This window comes from Hyla sarda, chromosome 1 (genome assembly GCF_029499605.1).
Source record: "Hyla sarda isolate aHylSar1 chromosome 1, aHylSar1.hap1, whole genome shotgun sequence".
NCBI classification, from domain to species: Eukaryota; Metazoa; Chordata; class Amphibia; order Anura; family Hylidae; genus Hyla; species Hyla sarda.
Window position 1 is genome coordinate 197,073,755 of NC_079189.1, and position 18,980 is coordinate 197,092,734.

The 18,980-nt window shown below is 42.8% G+C and overlaps 1 protein-coding gene across 4 annotated transcripts in view; it reads right to left on the minus strand.

Annotated features, from left to right (window-relative positions):
* The window catches only part of LOC130362402 (alcohol dehydrogenase 1-like), a 38,288-nt gene that overhangs the window by 13,753 nt on the left and 5,555 nt on the right, over window positions 1–18,980 (minus strand). For 3 of the 4 annotated variants that reach the window (XM_056566809.1, XM_056566815.1, XM_056566802.1), the window contains exons 2-6: window positions 18,513–18,614; window positions 16,641–16,782; window positions 10,914–11,001; window positions 7,833–8,052; window positions 3,569–3,829 (exon numbers count right to left, since the gene is read on the minus strand). In XM_056566809.1, coding sequence (XP_056422784.1) covers window positions 3,569–3,829; window positions 7,833–8,052; window positions 10,914–11,001; window positions 16,641–16,782; window positions 18,513–18,614 — 813 coding nt within the window. The remainder of the gene's footprint in view (window positions 1–3,568; window positions 3,830–7,832; window positions 8,053–10,913; window positions 11,002–16,640; window positions 16,783–18,512; window positions 18,615–18,980) is intronic. The other variant, XM_056566826.1, reaches the window with a different exon arrangement.

An 18,980-nucleotide genomic window follows, 5' to 3' on the forward strand; every position in this document is an offset into this window, starting at 1 on the left:
CTCAATGGGGAGAAATTTCATGTCTCTATGAAAACTAAGTAGTGGCAACCACCCCTATGACAGTCCGTAGGCTTACTGTACAATCTGTAAATACCACTCACTGGGAAATCTGAGGGTTCTTCTAGAAAGAGGGAGGTTACTCGGAAAAATGGCAGCATTGTTTTAAGACAACAGTTCTGCTCCTCATGGTTTGGATTGACGGATTAAGGAGTATCCTATTGTACAGTAGACAAGAAGCAATTGCATAAGCTGTGTTGTGTGCAATACTTTCTGTTTTGACCAGTCATTAAAGTGTATCTGTCATTAACAAAAACATTTTTTATAATGTAGATAATAACACTATATTTTTATTTATAATATACATTGGTTAACACATTTGTATATTTTTGTTCCTGCAGCTATTGAATGTGTGTCTCTGTGAGAAGACCAAATACAGGAAGTGAGGGTGGACAAGCAGGGTTCTGTGCAGTGAGGACAAGCAGGGCTCTGTACACTGAGGACAAGCAGGGCTCTGTGCAGTGAGGACAAGCAGGGCTCTGTACATTGAGGACAAGCAGGGCTCTGTTCACCGAGGACAAGCAGGGCTCTGTACACAGAGGAGAAGCAGGGCTCTGTACACTGTGGACAAGCAGGGCTCTGCGCACTGAGGACAGGCAGGGCTCTGTACACTGAGGACAGGCAGAGCTCTGTACACTGAGGACAAGTAGGGCTCTGTACACAGAGGACAAGCAGGGCTCTGTACACTGAGGACAAGCAGGGCTCTGCGCACTGAGGACAGGCCGGGCTCTGTACACTTAGAAGACAAGCAGGGCTCTGTGCACTGAGGACAGGCAGGACTCTGTACACTGAGGACAAGGAGGGCTCTGTGCAGTGAGGACAAGCAGGGCTCTGTACACTGAGGACAAGCAGGGCTCTGTACACTGAGGACAAGCAGGGCTCTGTACACAGAGGAGAAGCAGGGCTCTGTACACTGAGGACAAGCAGGGCTCTGTGCAGTGAGGACAAGCAGGGCTCTGTGCAGTGAGGACAAGCAGGGCTCTGTACACTGAGGACAAGCAGGGTTCTGTTCACTGAGGACAAGCAGGGCTCTGTACACAGAGGAGAAGCAGGGCTCTGTACACTGTGGACAAGCAGGGCTCTGCGCACTGAGGACAGGCAGGGCTCTGTACACTGAGGACAGGCAGAGCTCTGTACACTGAGGACAAGTAGGGCTCTGTACACAGAGGACAAGCAGGGCTCTGTACACTGAGGACAAGCAGGGCTCTGCGCACTGAGGACAGGCCGGGCTCTGTACACTGAGAAGACAAGCAGGGCTCTGTGCACTGAGGACAGGCAGGACTCTGTACACTGAGGACAAGGAGGGCTCTGTGCAGTGAGGACAAGCAGGGCTCTGTACACTGAGGACAAGCAGGGCTCTGTACACTGAAGACAAGCAGGGCTCTGTACACAGAGGAGAAGCAGGGCTCTGTACACTGTGGACAAGCAGGGCTCTGCGCACTGAGGACAGGCAGGGCTCTGTACACTGAGGACAGGCAGAGCTCTGTACACTGAGGACAAGTAGGGCTCTGTACACAGAGGACAAGCAGGGCTCTGTACACTGAGGACAAGCAGGGCTCTGCGCACTGAGGACAGGCCGGGCTCTGTACACTGAGAAGACAAGCAGGGCTCTGTGCACTGAGGACAGGCAGGACTCTGTACACTGAGGACAAGGAGGGCTCTGTACACTGAGGACAAGCAGGACTCTGTACACTGAGGACAAGCAGGGCTCTGTACACTGAGGACAAACAGGACTCTGTACACTGAGGACAGGCAGGGCTCTGTACACTGAGGACAAGTAGGGCTTTGTACACTGAGGACAAGCAGGGCTCTATGCAGTGAAGACAAGCAGGGCTCTGTGCACTGAGGACAGGCAGGGCTCTGTACACTGAGGACAAGCCGGGCTCTGTACACTGAGGACAAGCAGGGCTCAGTACACTGAGGACAAGTAGGGCTCTGCACACAGGACAAAGAGGGCTCTGTACTCTGAGGACAAGGAGGGAGCAGAGCTCTGTACACTGAAGACAAGCAGGGCTCTGTACACTGAGGACATGCAGAGCTCTGTGCAATGATGCTCTGTGACACACTTCTGGCTCACACATCAGGATAATTGACTTGCCAGGAGCCTGCACAGAGCTCTGTGCAATGATGCCCTCACTTACTGTATTTGGACTCCTCATAGAGATACACATACAGTAGCTGCAGGGACAGCTTTTATTAACCAATGTATATGACAAATATTTAAATAATGGTATTATCTACATTATATCAAAAGTTTTTGTTGACCCCTAGGTTATCAAATTGCAGAGCAGACACCATGTTTATTAGACCTCTAAGTTATCAGGCCCCAGAGCAGGCCCTAAAGTTATCAGAACCCAGAGCAGGTCCAAAGGTTACCAGAACCCCGACCATATTACTAAATTATCAGACATAAGATCTATAATTTTTTTTCTAGGGAAATATAGATGTGTAGTAAATACCTCCCCTTGAACAGTAGCAATGTCATCTCAGTGTCCCCCCTGACAATACTGATGCCCCTATAGTGACCATTAAAATATTGAAAGGATTACTTAGGAATATTTAATCTGGATCCCAAAATAAACAAAACAGGTAAGTCTGCAGGCCTCTTCTGGTTGTCAGTGGCCCAGTACAGGCAGGTGAAATTATGTCTCTGCATTGCGATAACTTCTGCTAACATCCTGTCTTGGTAAAGTGTTTTTAGGCCTGCTGCTAATAAAACTCTAGAGCGAAAAGTAGAGCAGAATGCTGATGGCTCCATGTTCCACCATTGTATTAAACTATGTTTGTGTCCTGAGCATTCAGATTCAGTTGACAATAATTCTGAAAGACCTGGGCCCTGCAGCCGCTGCTATGGTAGAAGTTAGACCACTCATTATAAGTACACTTTAATTCCCTAAACCACAAATAACTCTTCACCCCAAAAATATAATAACCATATTATGTACTTATGTTATATTACATGGAGTTATCGAGTAAGCCACCCAAGATTCCCAGAGATAATAGATATTATAGGAGCACTCTGGGATATAGCCCAGAAAACCGGCATTTAAAAATAAATAAATAAATTGACTTACTTCCCTCCAATCCCCAATGCCTCTGGTATCTCGCTTCTGACCACAGCTATCCTCTTTCTTCTTCATGTGGTTGACGCATCAACAACGGTTGCAGTACATTGATGTCCTGCCTCAGCCAGTGAGTTGCTGAGTGACAGTGTGATTGTATTAAGTACTAGCCCTGGTCTCCTTCCTGGTGCCGAGGACCAATATGTCCCACTGCCACTCAGCCACTGAGCGGCTGAGGCAAGATATTGCTGTGGCTGGTGATTAGATGAGCCGCAGTGTGATGCATCCACTACAAAAAGAAGGAAGAGGATCGCTGTGAAGGCTGGGAGTAGGATACCTGAGGCACCGGAGGAGTGGCTGGAGATAAGTTGAGTACCTTAAATATCCGAACCTTAAATATTTCTAAGACCACATGAATAAACAAAGCACTTAAGTGTTAGTATACATACCATGACGTCTGTTTTTCCTATACACTCGAAAGAATAATGGACTCCAAGCCCTGTCATTTCCATTATCACCTCCTCTATCGGTTTGCTGTAATCCTTAGGGTTTATGCATTCAGTGGCGCCAAAGGCCATTGCCTTTTCAAACTTGCTACTGTTGATATCTATGGCTATTATTCTTAAAGCTCCAGATAATTTGCAGCCTATAATGGCTGACAGCCCAATGGCTCCTAAACCAAATATGGCACAAGTAGAACTAGGTGTTACCTGCAGAACCAAAACAACATTTATAGAATTTTACTATCATTTACTACTTACTTCTTTAAATCAACTCATGGCATTTATATACAAAAAATATATTAAAAGGGTATTCCGGTGAAAAATTTTTTTTTTTTTAAATCAACTGGTGCCAGAACGTTAACCCCTTAAGGACTCAGGGTTTTTCCGTTTTTGCACTTTCGTTTTTTCCTCCTTACCTTTTAAAAATCATAACCCTCTAAATTTTCAACCTAAAAATCCATATTATGGCTTATTTTTTGCATCACCAATTCTACTTTTCAGTGACATTAGTCATTTTACCTAAATATTCACGGCGAAACGGGACAAAAAATGATTGTCCGACAAAATCAAAGAAAAAACGCCATTTTGTAACTTTTGGGGGCTTCCTTTTCTACGCAGTGCATATTTCAGTAAAAATGACGCCTTATCATTATTCTGTAGGTCCATACGGTTAAAATGATACCTTACTTATATAGGTTGGATATTGTCGTACTTCTGGAAAAAATCATAACTACATGCAGGAAAATTTATACGTTTAAAAATGTCATCTTCTGACCCCTATAACATTTTTATTTTTCAATATACAGGGCGATATGAGGGCTTATTCTTTGCGCTGTGATCTGAAGTTTTTAACGATATGATTTTTGTTTTGATCAGACTTTTTGATCACTTTTTATTCATTTTTTAATGGTATAAAAAGTGACCAAAATAAGCTTTTTTGGACTTTGGAATTTTTTTGCGCGTACGCCATTGACCGTGCGGTTTAATTAATTATATATTTTTATAGTTCAGACATTTATGCACGCGGCAATACTACATACGTTTATTTTTTTTTATTTACACTGTTTTCTTTTTTTTATGGGAAAAGGGGGGTAATTCAAACTTTTATTACGGAAGGGGTTAAATGACCTTTATTAACACTTTTTTTTAAACTTTTTTTTTGCAGTGTTATAGGTCCCATAGGGACCTATAACACTGCACACACTGATCTCCTATGCTAATCACTGGCGTGTATTAACACGCCTGTGATCAGTGTTATCGGCGCTTGACTGCTCCTGCCTGGATCTCAGTAAATATACGTCCTGCGTCGTTAAGGGGTTAAACAGATTTGTAAATTACTTCTATTGAGTATTGTAGTTTGCCCGCAGAGCACTTTACATCCACATATGGGGTATGTTCTTACTTAGAAGAAATGGGGTTACAAATTTTGGGGGGCTTTTTTCCTATTTTCCCTTGTGAAAATGAAAAATTTAGGGTAACACCAGCATTTTAGGAACTGTCAAGAGCAGGAAAGGTTTGCTATGTGGATTTGCTCATGCTCTTAGCAGTTCCTGGTCAGACAAAAAAGAAATGTAAAAAGAAAAGAGCATTTTATTGTCACGATTCGGCTGGCTGGAGGTGGATCCTCTGTGCCAGAGAGGGATTGGCGTGGACCGTGTTGGTGGACCGGTTCTAAGTTGCTACTGGTATTCACCAGAGCCCGCCGCAAGGCGGGATGGTCTTGCAGTGGCGGTAGCAACCAGGTCGTATCCACCAGCAACGGCTCAACCTCTCTGACTGCTGAAGATAGGCGCGGTACAAGGGAGTAGACAGGAGCAAGGTCGGACGTAGCAAAAGGTCAGGGCAGGCAGCAAGGATCGTAGTCAGGGGCAACGGCAGGAGGTCTGGAACACAGGCTAGGAACACACAAGGGAACGCTTTCACTGGCACAATGGCAACAAGATCCGGCGAGGGAGTGCAGGGGAAGTGAGGTATAAGTAGGGAGTGCACAGGTGATAACACTGATTAGACCAGCTGCGCCAATCAGTGGCGCAGTGGCCCTTTAAATTGCAGAGACCCGGCGCGCGCCCTAAGGAGCGGGGCCGCGCGCGCCGGGACAAGACAGAGGGGGAACGTGTCAGGTACGGGAGCCGGGACGCGCATCGCGAGCAGGCGCCTCCCGCGTCGCGAATCGCATCCCGGCTGGGAGAGATATTGCAGCGCACCCGGTGCTGCGAGCGCTCCGGGGAGGAGCGGGGATCCGGAGCGCTCGGCGTAACATTTATCCAAAAATCCACGGCAAAACAGAAAAAAATAATAATTGTAAGACAAAATGTAAGAAAAAATTTCATTTTGTAAATTTTGGGGGGCTCCCGTTTCTACACAGTGCATTTTTTTGGTAGAAATAACACCTTATCTTTATAGGTTTGATTTTGTCGTACTTCTGAAAAAAATCATAACCACATGCAGGAAAATGTATACGTTTAAAACTGTCATCTTCTGACCCCTATAACTTTTTTATTTTTCTTCGTACGGGCTGGTATGAGGGCTAATTTTTTGCGCCGTGTTCTGAAGTTTTTATTGGTTCCATTTTTACATTGATCTGACTTTTTGACCGCTTTTTATAAATTTTATGATATAAAAAGTGACCAAAAATACGCTATTTTGTATTTGGATTTTTTTTGCGCATACGCCATTGACCGTGCGGTTTAATTAATGATATATTTTTATAGTTTTGACATTTACGCATGTGACGATACTTTATTTTTATTTCTATTTACACAGTTTTTTTTTATGGGAAAAGGGGGGTGATTCAAACTTATTAGGGCAGGGGTTAAATGACCTTTGTTAACATTGTTTTTTCCACTTTTTTTTTGCAGTGTTATAGCTCCCATAGGGGGCTATAACACTGCGCACACTGATCTTTTACCCTGATCCCTGCAAAGCCATAGCTTTGCATGGATCGGCGAGTTAGGGGCTCAATTGCTCAAGCCTGTAGCTCAGGCTTGGAGCAATGAAACGCTGATCCGACGCAACAGAGCAAGGTAAGGGGACCTCCGCTCCTGTCCTAGCTGATTTGGACATTGAGATTTTATCGCGATAGTCCCGATCAGCCCGACTGAGCTGCCGGGAAACGTTTACTTTCATTTTCAGCACGTGGCGATCAACTTTGATCGCCACTTCTGAAGGGTTAATAGCACACGGCACAACGATCGGTGCCGCGCACTGTTAGCCGGGACCGACCCAGTGTGATGCGGGGAGACAGCGTGACCCCGTTTTAAGCACAAGGAACCGGGCGCAGGGCGTACAGGTACGCCCTGCGTCCTTAAGAGGTTAATTACATAGAATTCCATAGGTACAATAGAAAAGATTTATCAAAGAATGTCTACGGTAGAGCTATTTTCCCACGTTTATTTGGGAGGTGGATTTGACTAGCGTGCATCTTATTTATCAAGAAGGTGCAGCAGGATGATGAATCTTGCGCAGCACTGCTGTGGTGGGAAAAGCTCTACCACATACACTTTTTCTAGACGCTTGTGAGGGAGGGAAGTAGACACTTTCCCAGGTCCTGAATTTGGCAGGTTAGGTGTTTTTAATTTCACAGAGCTGCCGGGACATTTTTACTTGCATTTTAGACGCTACTATCAAATTTGATTGCGGTGTCTAAGGGGTTAAAGCCGGGGATCACCATGATCGGGAATATCTAGCATTAGAGATGGGTCCTGGTGGCAGATAGCCGCCAGGTCCACCCAGCTATGACCTGCGCTCAGCTCCTGAGCGTCTCATAGAAAGGGAGTGGGACACTGTCGTCTACAAGAGGTTAAAGGTTGAATTGTGGAAGGTAGAAGTGATTCTCATGCCTACTGGTAGGTGGTGTAGCTTTGCACCTAAAAAAGTACTTTGCGCACAAAATAGCGACTTTTGACAAAAGTTGCAAATGCTAAATACATGACCACTGCATTGTCAAAAAGAAAAAGTTCTACGGGTAGGCAAAAAGAGTAAAACTTTCTACATCAAAAGACGCATAAAAGTCGCTAAATATGCTGCTTGCGCCTGAACTGCGCCAAAGCATAGACAAAAAAATGCTCTAAAAGCAATGATAAATCTCCCCCAATATATATATATATATATATATATATATATATATATCTATATATATATATATATATATATAGATATATATATATATATATATATATATATATATATAAGTACACTAATAATGCCTCACCTTGGCTGTATTTACAGCTGCTCCATATCCAGTTGGAAATCCACAACCAAACAGACATGCCTTGTCTAGTGGTGCTCTGTCGTCAATCTTTGCAACAGCGTCAATGGGTACTACAGTATATTCTGAAAAAGTACTTGTCCATAAAAAATGATACACAACCTTCCCCTTGCATGAGAACCTTGTTGTTTTATCAGGCATAACATTTTGGGCTACACTAATGCTGCATTGGGGGGAAAAAAGGAAAAAAAATCAAATGCTTATGATTCTGCAAGTTATTGTCCTACTCTATTAACATGAAGCAATTTAAGTTAGAGAATATTTTGCATAATTAAAAAGAAACCACTATACTATACCTTTTTTTATGTTGTTTCAATGGTGAAAGCATATACCGTATATACTCGAGTATAAGCCGAGTTTTTCAGCACGATTTTTCGTGCTGAAAACACCCCCCTCGGCTTATACTCGAGTGAACTCTCCACCCGCAGTGGTCTTCAACCTGCGGACCTCCAGAGGTTTCAAAACTACAACTCCCAGCAAGCCCGGGCAGCCATCGGCTGTCCGGGCTTGCTGGGAGTTGTAGTTTTGAAACCTCCGGAGGTCCGCAGGTTGAAGACCACTGCGGCCGTCGACATCATCCAGCCCCCTCTCACCCCCCTTTAGTTCTGTACAGTACTCGCCTCCGCTCGGCGCTGGTCCGGTGCTGCAGGACTGTCCGGAGAGGAGGTCGTCCGGTGGGATAGTGGTTCCGGGCTGCTATCTTCACCGGGGAGGCCTCTTCTAAGCGCTTCGGGCCCGGCCCCAGAATAGTCATGTTGCCTTGACAACTACGCAGAGGTACGTTCATTGCCAACGTACTTCTGCGTCATCGTCAAGGCAATGCCTCTATTCTGGGCCCGAAGCGCGGAGAAGAGGCGCCCCCAGTGAAGATAGCAGCCCGGAACCACTATCCCACCGGACGACCTACTCACCACTATCCCACCGGACGGACCAGCGCCGAGCGGAGGCGAGTACTGTACAGAACTAAAGGGGGTGAGAGGGGGCTGGATGATGTCGACGGCCGCAGTGGTCTTCAACCTGCGGACCTCCGGAGGTTTCAAAACTACAACTCCCAGCAAGCCCGGACAGCCGATGGCTGCCCCGGCTTGCTGGGAGTTGTAGTTTTGAAACCTCTGGAGGTCCGCAGGTTGAAGACCACTGAGGGCGGATGATGACAAGAGGATGATGAAGGGGGGGGTGTGGGATGATGACAAGAGGATGATGAAGGGGGGGTGTGGGATGATGAAGGGGGGTGGGGATGATGACAAAGGGATGATGAAGGGGAGGGGTGTGGGATGATTACAAGGGGATGATGAAGGGGGGTGGGGATGATGACAAGGGGATGATGAAGGGGGGTGGGGATGATGACAAGGGGATGATGAAGGGGGTGGGGATGATGACAAGGGGATGATGAAGGGGGTGGGGATGATGACAAGGGGATGATGAAGGGGGGATGTGTGGGATGATGACACGGGGATGATGACAGGTGATGATGATGAGGGTCTGGATGATGACAGGCGGTGATGATGATGAGGATGTTAATGACGGGTCTGGATGATGACAAGGGGGGGATGATGTATTTCCCACCCTAGGCTTATACTCGAGTCAGTAACTTTTCCTGGGATTTTGGGTTGAAAGTAGGGGTCTCGGCTTATACTCGGGTCGGCTTATACTCGAGTATATACGGTACTAAAAAAGGATCCTTTTTTTTTTTTTTTGCTGTATACATATAACACTGCCACAATGCTCTAACCCTCTCCTCACTCACTAATTAGTCTTTGTACATCTAACTTAAAAGTTCCTGCCAATGGTAAGCTCATAGAACTATTATTGAGATGGTCCACTGTGAGAAGTCATGCTTAGAAACCAATCGTGCCACTGGATGCTCACGTCTTGGATCAATCTCATGTGGTCTGCCACTGTCTTATCTTCTGTACCATGTCTATCCATGGTTCATCCAACCTTGATGCAATTTGGATACCTTGGTCGGGAAAAGTGAAGAAGTGTGGCTGTATCAGAAATACTGTCAGCCCACCTCAAGGAACCAACAACCAGGCCGCAGTCGAAGACAATCAAGTCAACATGTTTACCCATGACTGGCAAATGTTACCTTTTCCTGTGTAGGGGAGAGGTCAACATGGCCCAGATTAAAGGGGTACTCCGCTGCTAAGTGTTTGGAACAAACTGTTCCGAACGCTGGAGCTGGTGCCGTGAGCTCGTGATGTCACTGCCCTGCCCCCTCATGACGTCACGGCCCGCCCCATCACTGCAAGTCTATGGGAGGGGCGTGAAAACTGCCACGCCCCCTTCCATAGATTTACATTGAGGGGGTGAGACATGATGTCATGAGGGGACAGGGCTATGACGTCACGAGCTTACAGAGCCAGCTCCAGCGTTTGGAACAGTTTGTTCCAAACGCTGAGCAGCGGAATACCCCTTTAAAAAGAATTCAGATTTGTCCACAGCAACCAATCAATGTCTCACTTTTATATCTTAATAGGCTTAGTTAAAATGAAAGCCGAGCTGTGATTGGTTGCTGTGGGCAAATTATATCAATTATTCTCTCACACAGTTTGATAAATATGGGCCATCATCTGAGAGACCATGATGATGCAGCCACCACATGGTATCACATTATTAACACAATGTCAGGCGGTAGATCTTCCTAAGGCAGTGATCATTCAGTGTATTGAACATTGTATTGTAGTAAAATGAACCCATGAGTACCCTAACCCTAGTTTATATCCTGACTGACAGCTTCCCATTCATACACATTCATCAGCTTGTGTTGGACAATGAGGGTTTGGACTCTTGATCAGAATTTTCATTTTTTTACACTATGATATCAATATAGCCTACTGTATACTGTAAAAACTATGTTCCAACCCCATGCAGTTATCTCATCATAAGTAATGCATAACATGTTCCAAATATTCTGCAATCAACTAAACAAATGAACTGGCTGCAGAGGTGCCAACTGTGTAAGGATGGGCAGAATTAATATGAACACTATAAAATCCAAGTCTATTTGCAAAGAATACTCACTGTGTTTTTAGACAGCAGTTGGTGTTTGGGTTAATGCAAGAACTGCATTTTCCACACTGAGGCATACATAGTGGGATTACCTTGTCCCCTTGGAGAGAAAAAAATATATTTAAAAAATTACCTTTCAAAAGCAGTTTTTTTAAAATGCATCATGTTGCTCGGTGATGAACTGTATATGGTCAGTCCCATAGAGCATGCTTGACTGCCATTCAATTCAATTCCTTGCATCAAGATGGTAATGGTGGGGGTAAAATATACATCTATAGGACATTTCTGGAAAATCCTGTGGATATGTCCTAAATATCCAGATGGGATTACCCCTTTAACCCCTTAAGGACACAGCCCATTTTGACCTTAAGGACCAGGCCAATTTTATTTTTGCATTTCCGTTATTTCCTCCTTGTCTTCTAAAAATCGTAACTCTTTTATATTTTCATCCACAGACTAGTATGAGGGCTTGTTTTTTGCGTGACCAGTTTTCCTGCATAATGAAATCACTCATTTTACCATTAAATGTATGGTGCAATCAAAAAAATACAATTTGTGTGGGGAAATTAAAAAGAAAACCGCAATTTTGCAAATTTTGGAAGGTTTCGTTTCCGCGCCGTACAATTTACGGTAAAAATTACATGTTCTTTATTCTGTGGGTCAATACGATTAAAATGATGCCCATAATTATTTACTTTTCTATTACTGTTGCGCTTAAAAAAAATCCCAAACTTTTTAACCAAATTAGTATGTTTAAAATCCTTCTATTTTGACGACCTATAACTTTTTCATTTTTCCGTATAAGCGGCGATATGGGGCTAATTTTTTGTGTACTCATGATGTGTACTTTTTTATTGATACCCCATTTGTGGTTATGAAACTGTTATAAAAATGTTTATTATTATATTTTTTTATAAAATGTAACAAAAAAGTAGCAATTTGCGCTTTTTTTATTTTTACATTCACGCCATTCATCATATGGGATCAATAACAATACCAAATACCAAATATGTGTATTCATGTTTTGTTTTTTTTACACTTTATGGGGGTAAAATGGGAAAAAAGGACATTTTTATCGGGGAGGGGATTTTTCACAATTTTTTTTTACTGTTTTTACTTTCATTTTTACACTTTAAGGGACAAAAAAAATAGGGGACTATCTATAGCAATCGTTTGATTGCTAATACTGTTCAGTGCTATGTATAGGGCACAGCACTGATCAGTATTATCGGTCATCTTGCTTGATCTGAGACCAGAGCAGAAGACCCCAGGAGACGGCCAGAACAAGGTGAAGGGACCACCAGCCGCCATGCTGGATGATCATATCGCCGCGGCAGTGCTGTGGGTGATCCGATCATCCATTGAAAGTACCGAACTGCCGCAGATGCCGTGATCTGTATTGATCACGGCATCTGAGGGGTTAATGGCGGACATCCGCACGATTTCAGATGTCCGCCATATCCAGCGGGTCCCTGGCTGATGATTGCTGTGGCGACCTGCTGCGTATGACGCATGCACCGGTCCATTGTTGTTAAGGGGTTAAAGGGGTACTCCGGTGGAAAACTTTTTTTTTTTATCAACTGGTGCCAGAAAGTTTAACAGATTTGTAAATGACTTCTATTAAAAATTATTAATCCTTCCAGTACTTATAAGCTGCTGAATACTACAGAGGAAATTATTTTCTTTTTGGAACACAGAGCTCTCTGCTGACATCATGACCACAGTGTTCACTGCTGACATCTCTGTCCATTTTGAGAACTGTCCAGAGTAGGAGAAAATCCCCATAGAAAACATATGCTGCTCTGGACAGTGCCTAAAATGGACAGAGATGTCAGCAGAGAGCACTGTCGTCATGATGTCAGCAGAGAGCACTGTGTTCCAAAAAGAAAATAATTTCCTCTGTAGTATTCAGCAGCTAATAAGTACTGGAAGGATTAAGATTTTTTTAATATAAGTCATTTACAAATCTGTTTAACTTTCTGGCACCAGTTGATATTAAGAAAAAAAAAAAAGTTTTCCACCGGAATACCCTTTTAAAGTGCAAAAATTAAAATTGGCTGGGTCTGTAGTTTTTTCCTCCTCTCCTTCTAAAAATCATAACGCACTCAATTTTGCACCTACAGACTCATATAAGGGCTTGTTTATTGTGTCATCAATTGTTATTTGTAATGACATCATTTATTTTGTTTATTTTCGCAATTTTGTTAATTTTGGGGGCTTTGGTATCTCGGTACGCCCTTGGTCCTTAACGTGTTAAAGCATACCTGTCGTTTCAGGTGATTTCTCAAGATAAGCTACCATTAGAGGCATCAGCAATAGGGAAAGCATGGCAAAGCAGTGGTGAGCAGTCAGTGAATACAGCATTGTGTGAGAACTGATAGAATGCATTCACACCACGTTTTGCAGTTATGGTCACCAGATCTGGCTGGGAAATGTGAAAGCCGGGTGCTCCTGTATCCCAGCAGGACCGGCCCATAGATCATTCATTTGAATGAGTCTACTGGAGTCAGAAAACCGGATACGGGGCAAAAATGAGCCAATCGGAGTCACTATTTGACTCTGGTCATTTGAATGAGATATGGGCCGGGTCTGGTCGGGATATGGGAGCGCTCGGTTTTCACATTTCCCAGGCGGATCCGGTGACCATAACTGCAAAACGTGATAAGAATGCAGCCTTACACAGTAGTCTGCTGTCTCTCTATACTGTCTGCAGTGTCCCCCTCCCATGTCCCCCTCACCTCCTCCATAGACTTGTATTTACAGCTTATAATTTGATCTCAGACTGACCTGCAGGACTATTTTTTCTGTTTTTATGTTTGAGAACAGAAGATTGAAGCATTTTTGTCTGATAAGATCCATGACAAAGTTTCTTTTATATTTACTTTTGATTGATCTTTGTACTATTGATCTGTGCAAAGTTTTTTTTTAAATGGCAGTGCCTATTTATTCACTTAAAATAAAATAAAAAAAAACCTTGTGGTTATGGGTGATAGTGTGCATGCAGTTTATATTTAATTGCAATAGAAACCATTGGGGAGATTTATTAACCCCTTAAGGACTCAGCGTTTTTCCGTTTTTGCATTTTAATTTTTCCTCATCACGTTCTAAATATCATAACGTTTTCAATTTTGCACCTTAAAATCCATATGATGGCTTATTTTTTGCACCACCAATTCTACTTTTCAGTGACATTACCAAAAAATCCACAGCGAAACGGAAAAATAAATCATTGTGCGACAAAATTGAAGAAAAAGTTTCATTTTGTAACTTTTGGGGGCTTCCGTTTCTTTGCAGTGCATTTTTTTGGTCAAAATTACACCTTATCATTATTCTGTAGGTCCATACGGTTAAAATGATACCCTACTTATATAGGTTTGATTTTGTCGCACTTCTGAAAAAAATCATGAATACATGAAGGAAAATTCATACGTTTAAAATTGTCATTTTCTGGCCCCTATAACTTATTTATTTTTCAGCATACGGGCCGGTATGAGGGCTCATATTTTGCGTTGTGTTCTGAAGTTTTTATCGGTACGATTTTTGTGTTGATCGGACTTTTTGATCGCTTTTTATTCATTTTTTTATGATATAAAAAGTGACCAAAAATACGCTATTTTCGACTTGGGAATTTTTTTGTGCGTACGCCATTGAACGTGCGGTTTAAAAAATGGTATATTTTTATAATTCGGACATTTCCGCACGCGGCGATACCACATATGTTTATTTTTATTTATACTGTTTTTTTTTATTCTTGGAAATGTCGGTTGATTCAAACTTTTATTGGGGAAGGGATCATTCAAAGGGTTAATGATTTTTTTACACTTTCCTTATGCAATATTATAGCTCCTATAGGGGGCTATAACATTGCATTAACTGATCTTTAACACTGATTGATGCATCTCCATAGGAATGGATCAATCAGTGTTTTCGGCGATTGATTGCTCAAGCCTGGATCTCAGGCTTGAAGCATTCATTCGCCGATCGGACAGCGCAGGAGAAGGTAAGAAGACCTCCTCCTGTGCTACAGCTGTTGGGGATGCCATGATTATGCCGCGGCGATCCCGAACAGCTCCCTGAGCTAGCCGGGCACTTTCGTTTTTAGCCATGCGGCTCAGCTTTGAGCGTGCGACTAAAGGGTTAATAGCGCGCTTGGTGCCGCGCGCTATTAGCGGCGGGTCCCGGCTTCACTATGATGCGGGGTCGCCGTGTGACCCCGCGTTATATCGCAGGACCAGGACTCATGACGTACGCGTACGTCATGGGTCCTTAAGGGGTTAAACATTGTACAGAGAAACGGTGGTGCAGTTGCCCATAACAACCAATCAGACTTCAGCTTTCATTTTTTAAAAAGCCTCTGAAGAATGAACAAAGCGTTCTGATTGGTTGCTGACTGTACCAGTTTTCCTCTTAGCAAGGTTTGATACATTCCCCCATGTGCTTTACAGGTACTTGAGAAGAAAACAAGTACTTGTTACAATAAGCTGTAAACTATTAGTTTTGCAGCACAGTTTTGGCCCCATTAAGACAGACACTAACAACCAGCAGCCACATCCATTAAAACCTGTTTTAGTGCCCATTCTTCTATTTTGAGGTTCAGGTTGAGCATTTCGATTGTTAAGTGATGCCTAAATTAGTCTTCTTTTATAAACCTTATTTTGGTTCTGTTTACAAGGCTTATATTTAGAGACAAGGACACAGGGGTGGACATATCGCCTGTGCAGCCGGTTCAGTTACACAGGGGCCCAGCATGTGAGGGAGCCATTCAAAGGGCGGTGGTCCCCCTCACACGCTGGGCCAGCCCTACCATGGGACCCGTTGAGCCATGTGGAATTTGTATTGCCCGACGCCCAGGACATGCAGTTCCAGTCGCTTGGCAGGTGAATTCTTCAGGCATTTAGCCCTGCTTTGGGCAAGCAGCGCTAAATGCTGGAAGAAATTCACATATGATGGGGCAATGAGTCTTGCCCCGTCACTAAACTGATAGTAAGAAACTGCTACTTACATCTGCCTGCGGGGACTTCCTGGCGGAGGTGCACGTGGGGAGTGACGTCATCGCAAGCGCCGCGATGCTGATGTTCTGCACGGCGCATGTGATGACGTCACTTACAGCGTGCACCTCCGCCAGGAAGTCCTCGCAGGCAGATGTAAGTAGCGCAGGGGGGGGGGGGGGGGCTATGCAACCTAATGTTGGGAATCTATACTACCTAATGTAGGGAAACTGCTACCTAATGTGGGGAATCTAAATCTATGCTTACTAATGTGGGGAAACTATGCTACCAAATGTGGATAAACTGCTACCTAATGTGGGGAAACTATGTTACCTAATGTGGAGAAACTATGCTACCTAATGTGAGGAATCTATGCTACCTAATGTGGAGAAACTATGCTACCTAATGTGAGGAATCTATGCTACCTAATGTGGGGTAACTGCCACTTAATGTGGGGAAACTATGCTACCTAATGTGGGGGAACTGCTGCCTACCTAATGCAGATTAATGTGAGTTGCAGTACAATTTTAAGGCATAGTACTTTTTTCTTCTTTTTTCTTTCTGCAAAACTAGAAACAACTCTGAGATAGATTGAAAATTAGTAAACCCATATGCATGCAAGATGCTATACAAAACTATCTTATACAAAACCACAGTGAAAGTCTATAACTTATATACCACCATTTCTAATGTCTATAAAACAATTCATATAACTACAACCATGTCCATATATTTAAATTCTTCATCATACCTGGTTTAAGGTCTGTCACATGTTCACCAACACTTTCAACTATTCCAGCTCCTTCATGGCCGAGAATAACTGGAAAATCTATATTTTTCATGTTCCCCTGAATAACATGGTCATCTGTCCGACATATTCCCGAGCTAACTATCTATAAAAAGTTAAAAGAATACCCTATAAGTAGTATTAATGTTCAATGTTGGAATTGCTGTAGATTTTTAGGGCAGATTTTTGGTCCAGATTCCATACTGAAAATCTGTTACAATGTATTTCTCCAGGTAAACTCCTATTTTTAAAGTGTGCTTTAGGGGACAGGGATAAATGTAAATAATGACAAACTCTGTACAGCGGTCAGGGGCGGACTGACAATATTCAGGGCCCCCGGACCAAAAAAGGGAATGAAGGCTCCACCCCTGGCCCCACCTATGTCCCGCCCCTATTCCACCCAAATCCCTCCACCACCCCTACACACAAAATAAACTAACATTTATATATATATATATATATATATATATATATATACATACCGTATATATAAAAAGATAAAAAATGGAGCAGCACAACCAAAACTAAGGAGTGGATGTGGGTGCCAGCGGTCCGTTGTCCCAGGTAACGGGTCAAAATAGACAGCAAGTAAGAAAATATTCTGCAGCACTCCAAAATAAGGTGCAAAAAAGTGGTGGATTTATTAGCCTGATGGCATAGCGACGTTTCGGCTGCCCACTTGCAGCCTTTCTCAAGCTTAACAAAAGTGGTACTGACAAAGTATTTCTACATTGGTTGTACAACAGTGCATAGAATCAATTACATAAAATCAATTTACAATATTAACAAAATTCATTACATTACAAAGTGCATAAGTGTCAAACATATATATATATATATATATATATATATATATATATATAACATATATCTTTATATATGTTTATGACATATGTGCGACTTTTGCTTTAGAGGATTATTAGTACATGATGCATGCTAGTCTATTTTAGATGGAAAAATGCATTGGTGCTGAATTTATCAATAGCGACTTTTCATTGAAAAGTCACATCGGCCAAAAGTATGCTGAAATGTCAGACCATGCTGGAGCAGGTTTAAATACAGTCTAAACCGAAGATCCCGAAGTCCGTACACAGAATTTATCAAGAGCCGTGCGACTTTTGATAAATTAAATGCACAATAGACCAGCCTGTAGTTTGGTCCATATTGATGCGGGAAATAGACAGCTTTGATAAATCCCCCCCCCCCCCCCAATGTGTGTATGTGTGTGTATGTTGCAGCATTAAGTCCAAACGGCTAAAGATATTAACATGAAACGCTGGGGCAGTGGAGTACCCCTTTAAGGTTTAAAAAATGTGTGTGAAATCTGCTGAGGACCTACAACATAAATTTTTATGATGCAGATTTCAAATCTGCACTGTAGGTCAACTACCACACAATTCTGTGCAGAATTTTCAGTAACATGTAGATGAGGGGCCTTAATATCTTATCCACTCTGCTAGTTCTATAATATGCTGAAAATTTGCTGCAGAAACTCAACAATATATCTACCCCATTGAAAAGTACCCTAAAGTATATGAACCTTCTTTAGTCTAACTCACATATAAGGATATATGCGCATACAATATTTTTAGCCTTATTTTGATCAGTTTTTACGAAAACCAGGAGTGGGTCCAAAACACAGAAAAAATTGCAAATCTTTCCACATTTTAAATAAAGCTTTAAACTTGTTTCCTGTGGAATGCTACTTACTGTATACCACTATGTTATATCAAGTCAGATAATACCGATTGGCAAATTAATTTTATGTATTAAATAAAAAAAAACATCTTTGATATACTAGAACATTAATTCACAAAGCATGCTCAAACACACTACCTTTATTCTGACTTCATGAGCTTTCGGTGGTTGAACCTCCACTTCTTCAATTGTAAGAGGCTGATTTGGACTCCAAGCAACTGCTGCTCTGCATTGTATAATCTGCAATAAAGTTATGCATTGGATGAGCACATATATGACAAGAATTTTATGAAAAGTTATTACATTCAAAATGTATTTCTCCCGTACAGTGTTCAAATGTATGAAACTGAATTTTTTGGACAACTGTCACTGCAGTTTTTGATTCACTTTTTTGATGCAGTTTTTTGTTCCGAGCTGACATTTTGCAGGCAGCAGGTGCCGGTTTGTTCTGCTGCCTGCAGAATGTTCACCCAGAACCATAGAGGGTGGTGCATTTCCGAACAGAAAGAATTGACATTCTCTCTGCAGAAGCCGGAATTTGAATTTCCGCAACAAATGTTTCCGCCACGGAATTTCTGCCGTGCGCACGTTGCAGCAGAATCCTAT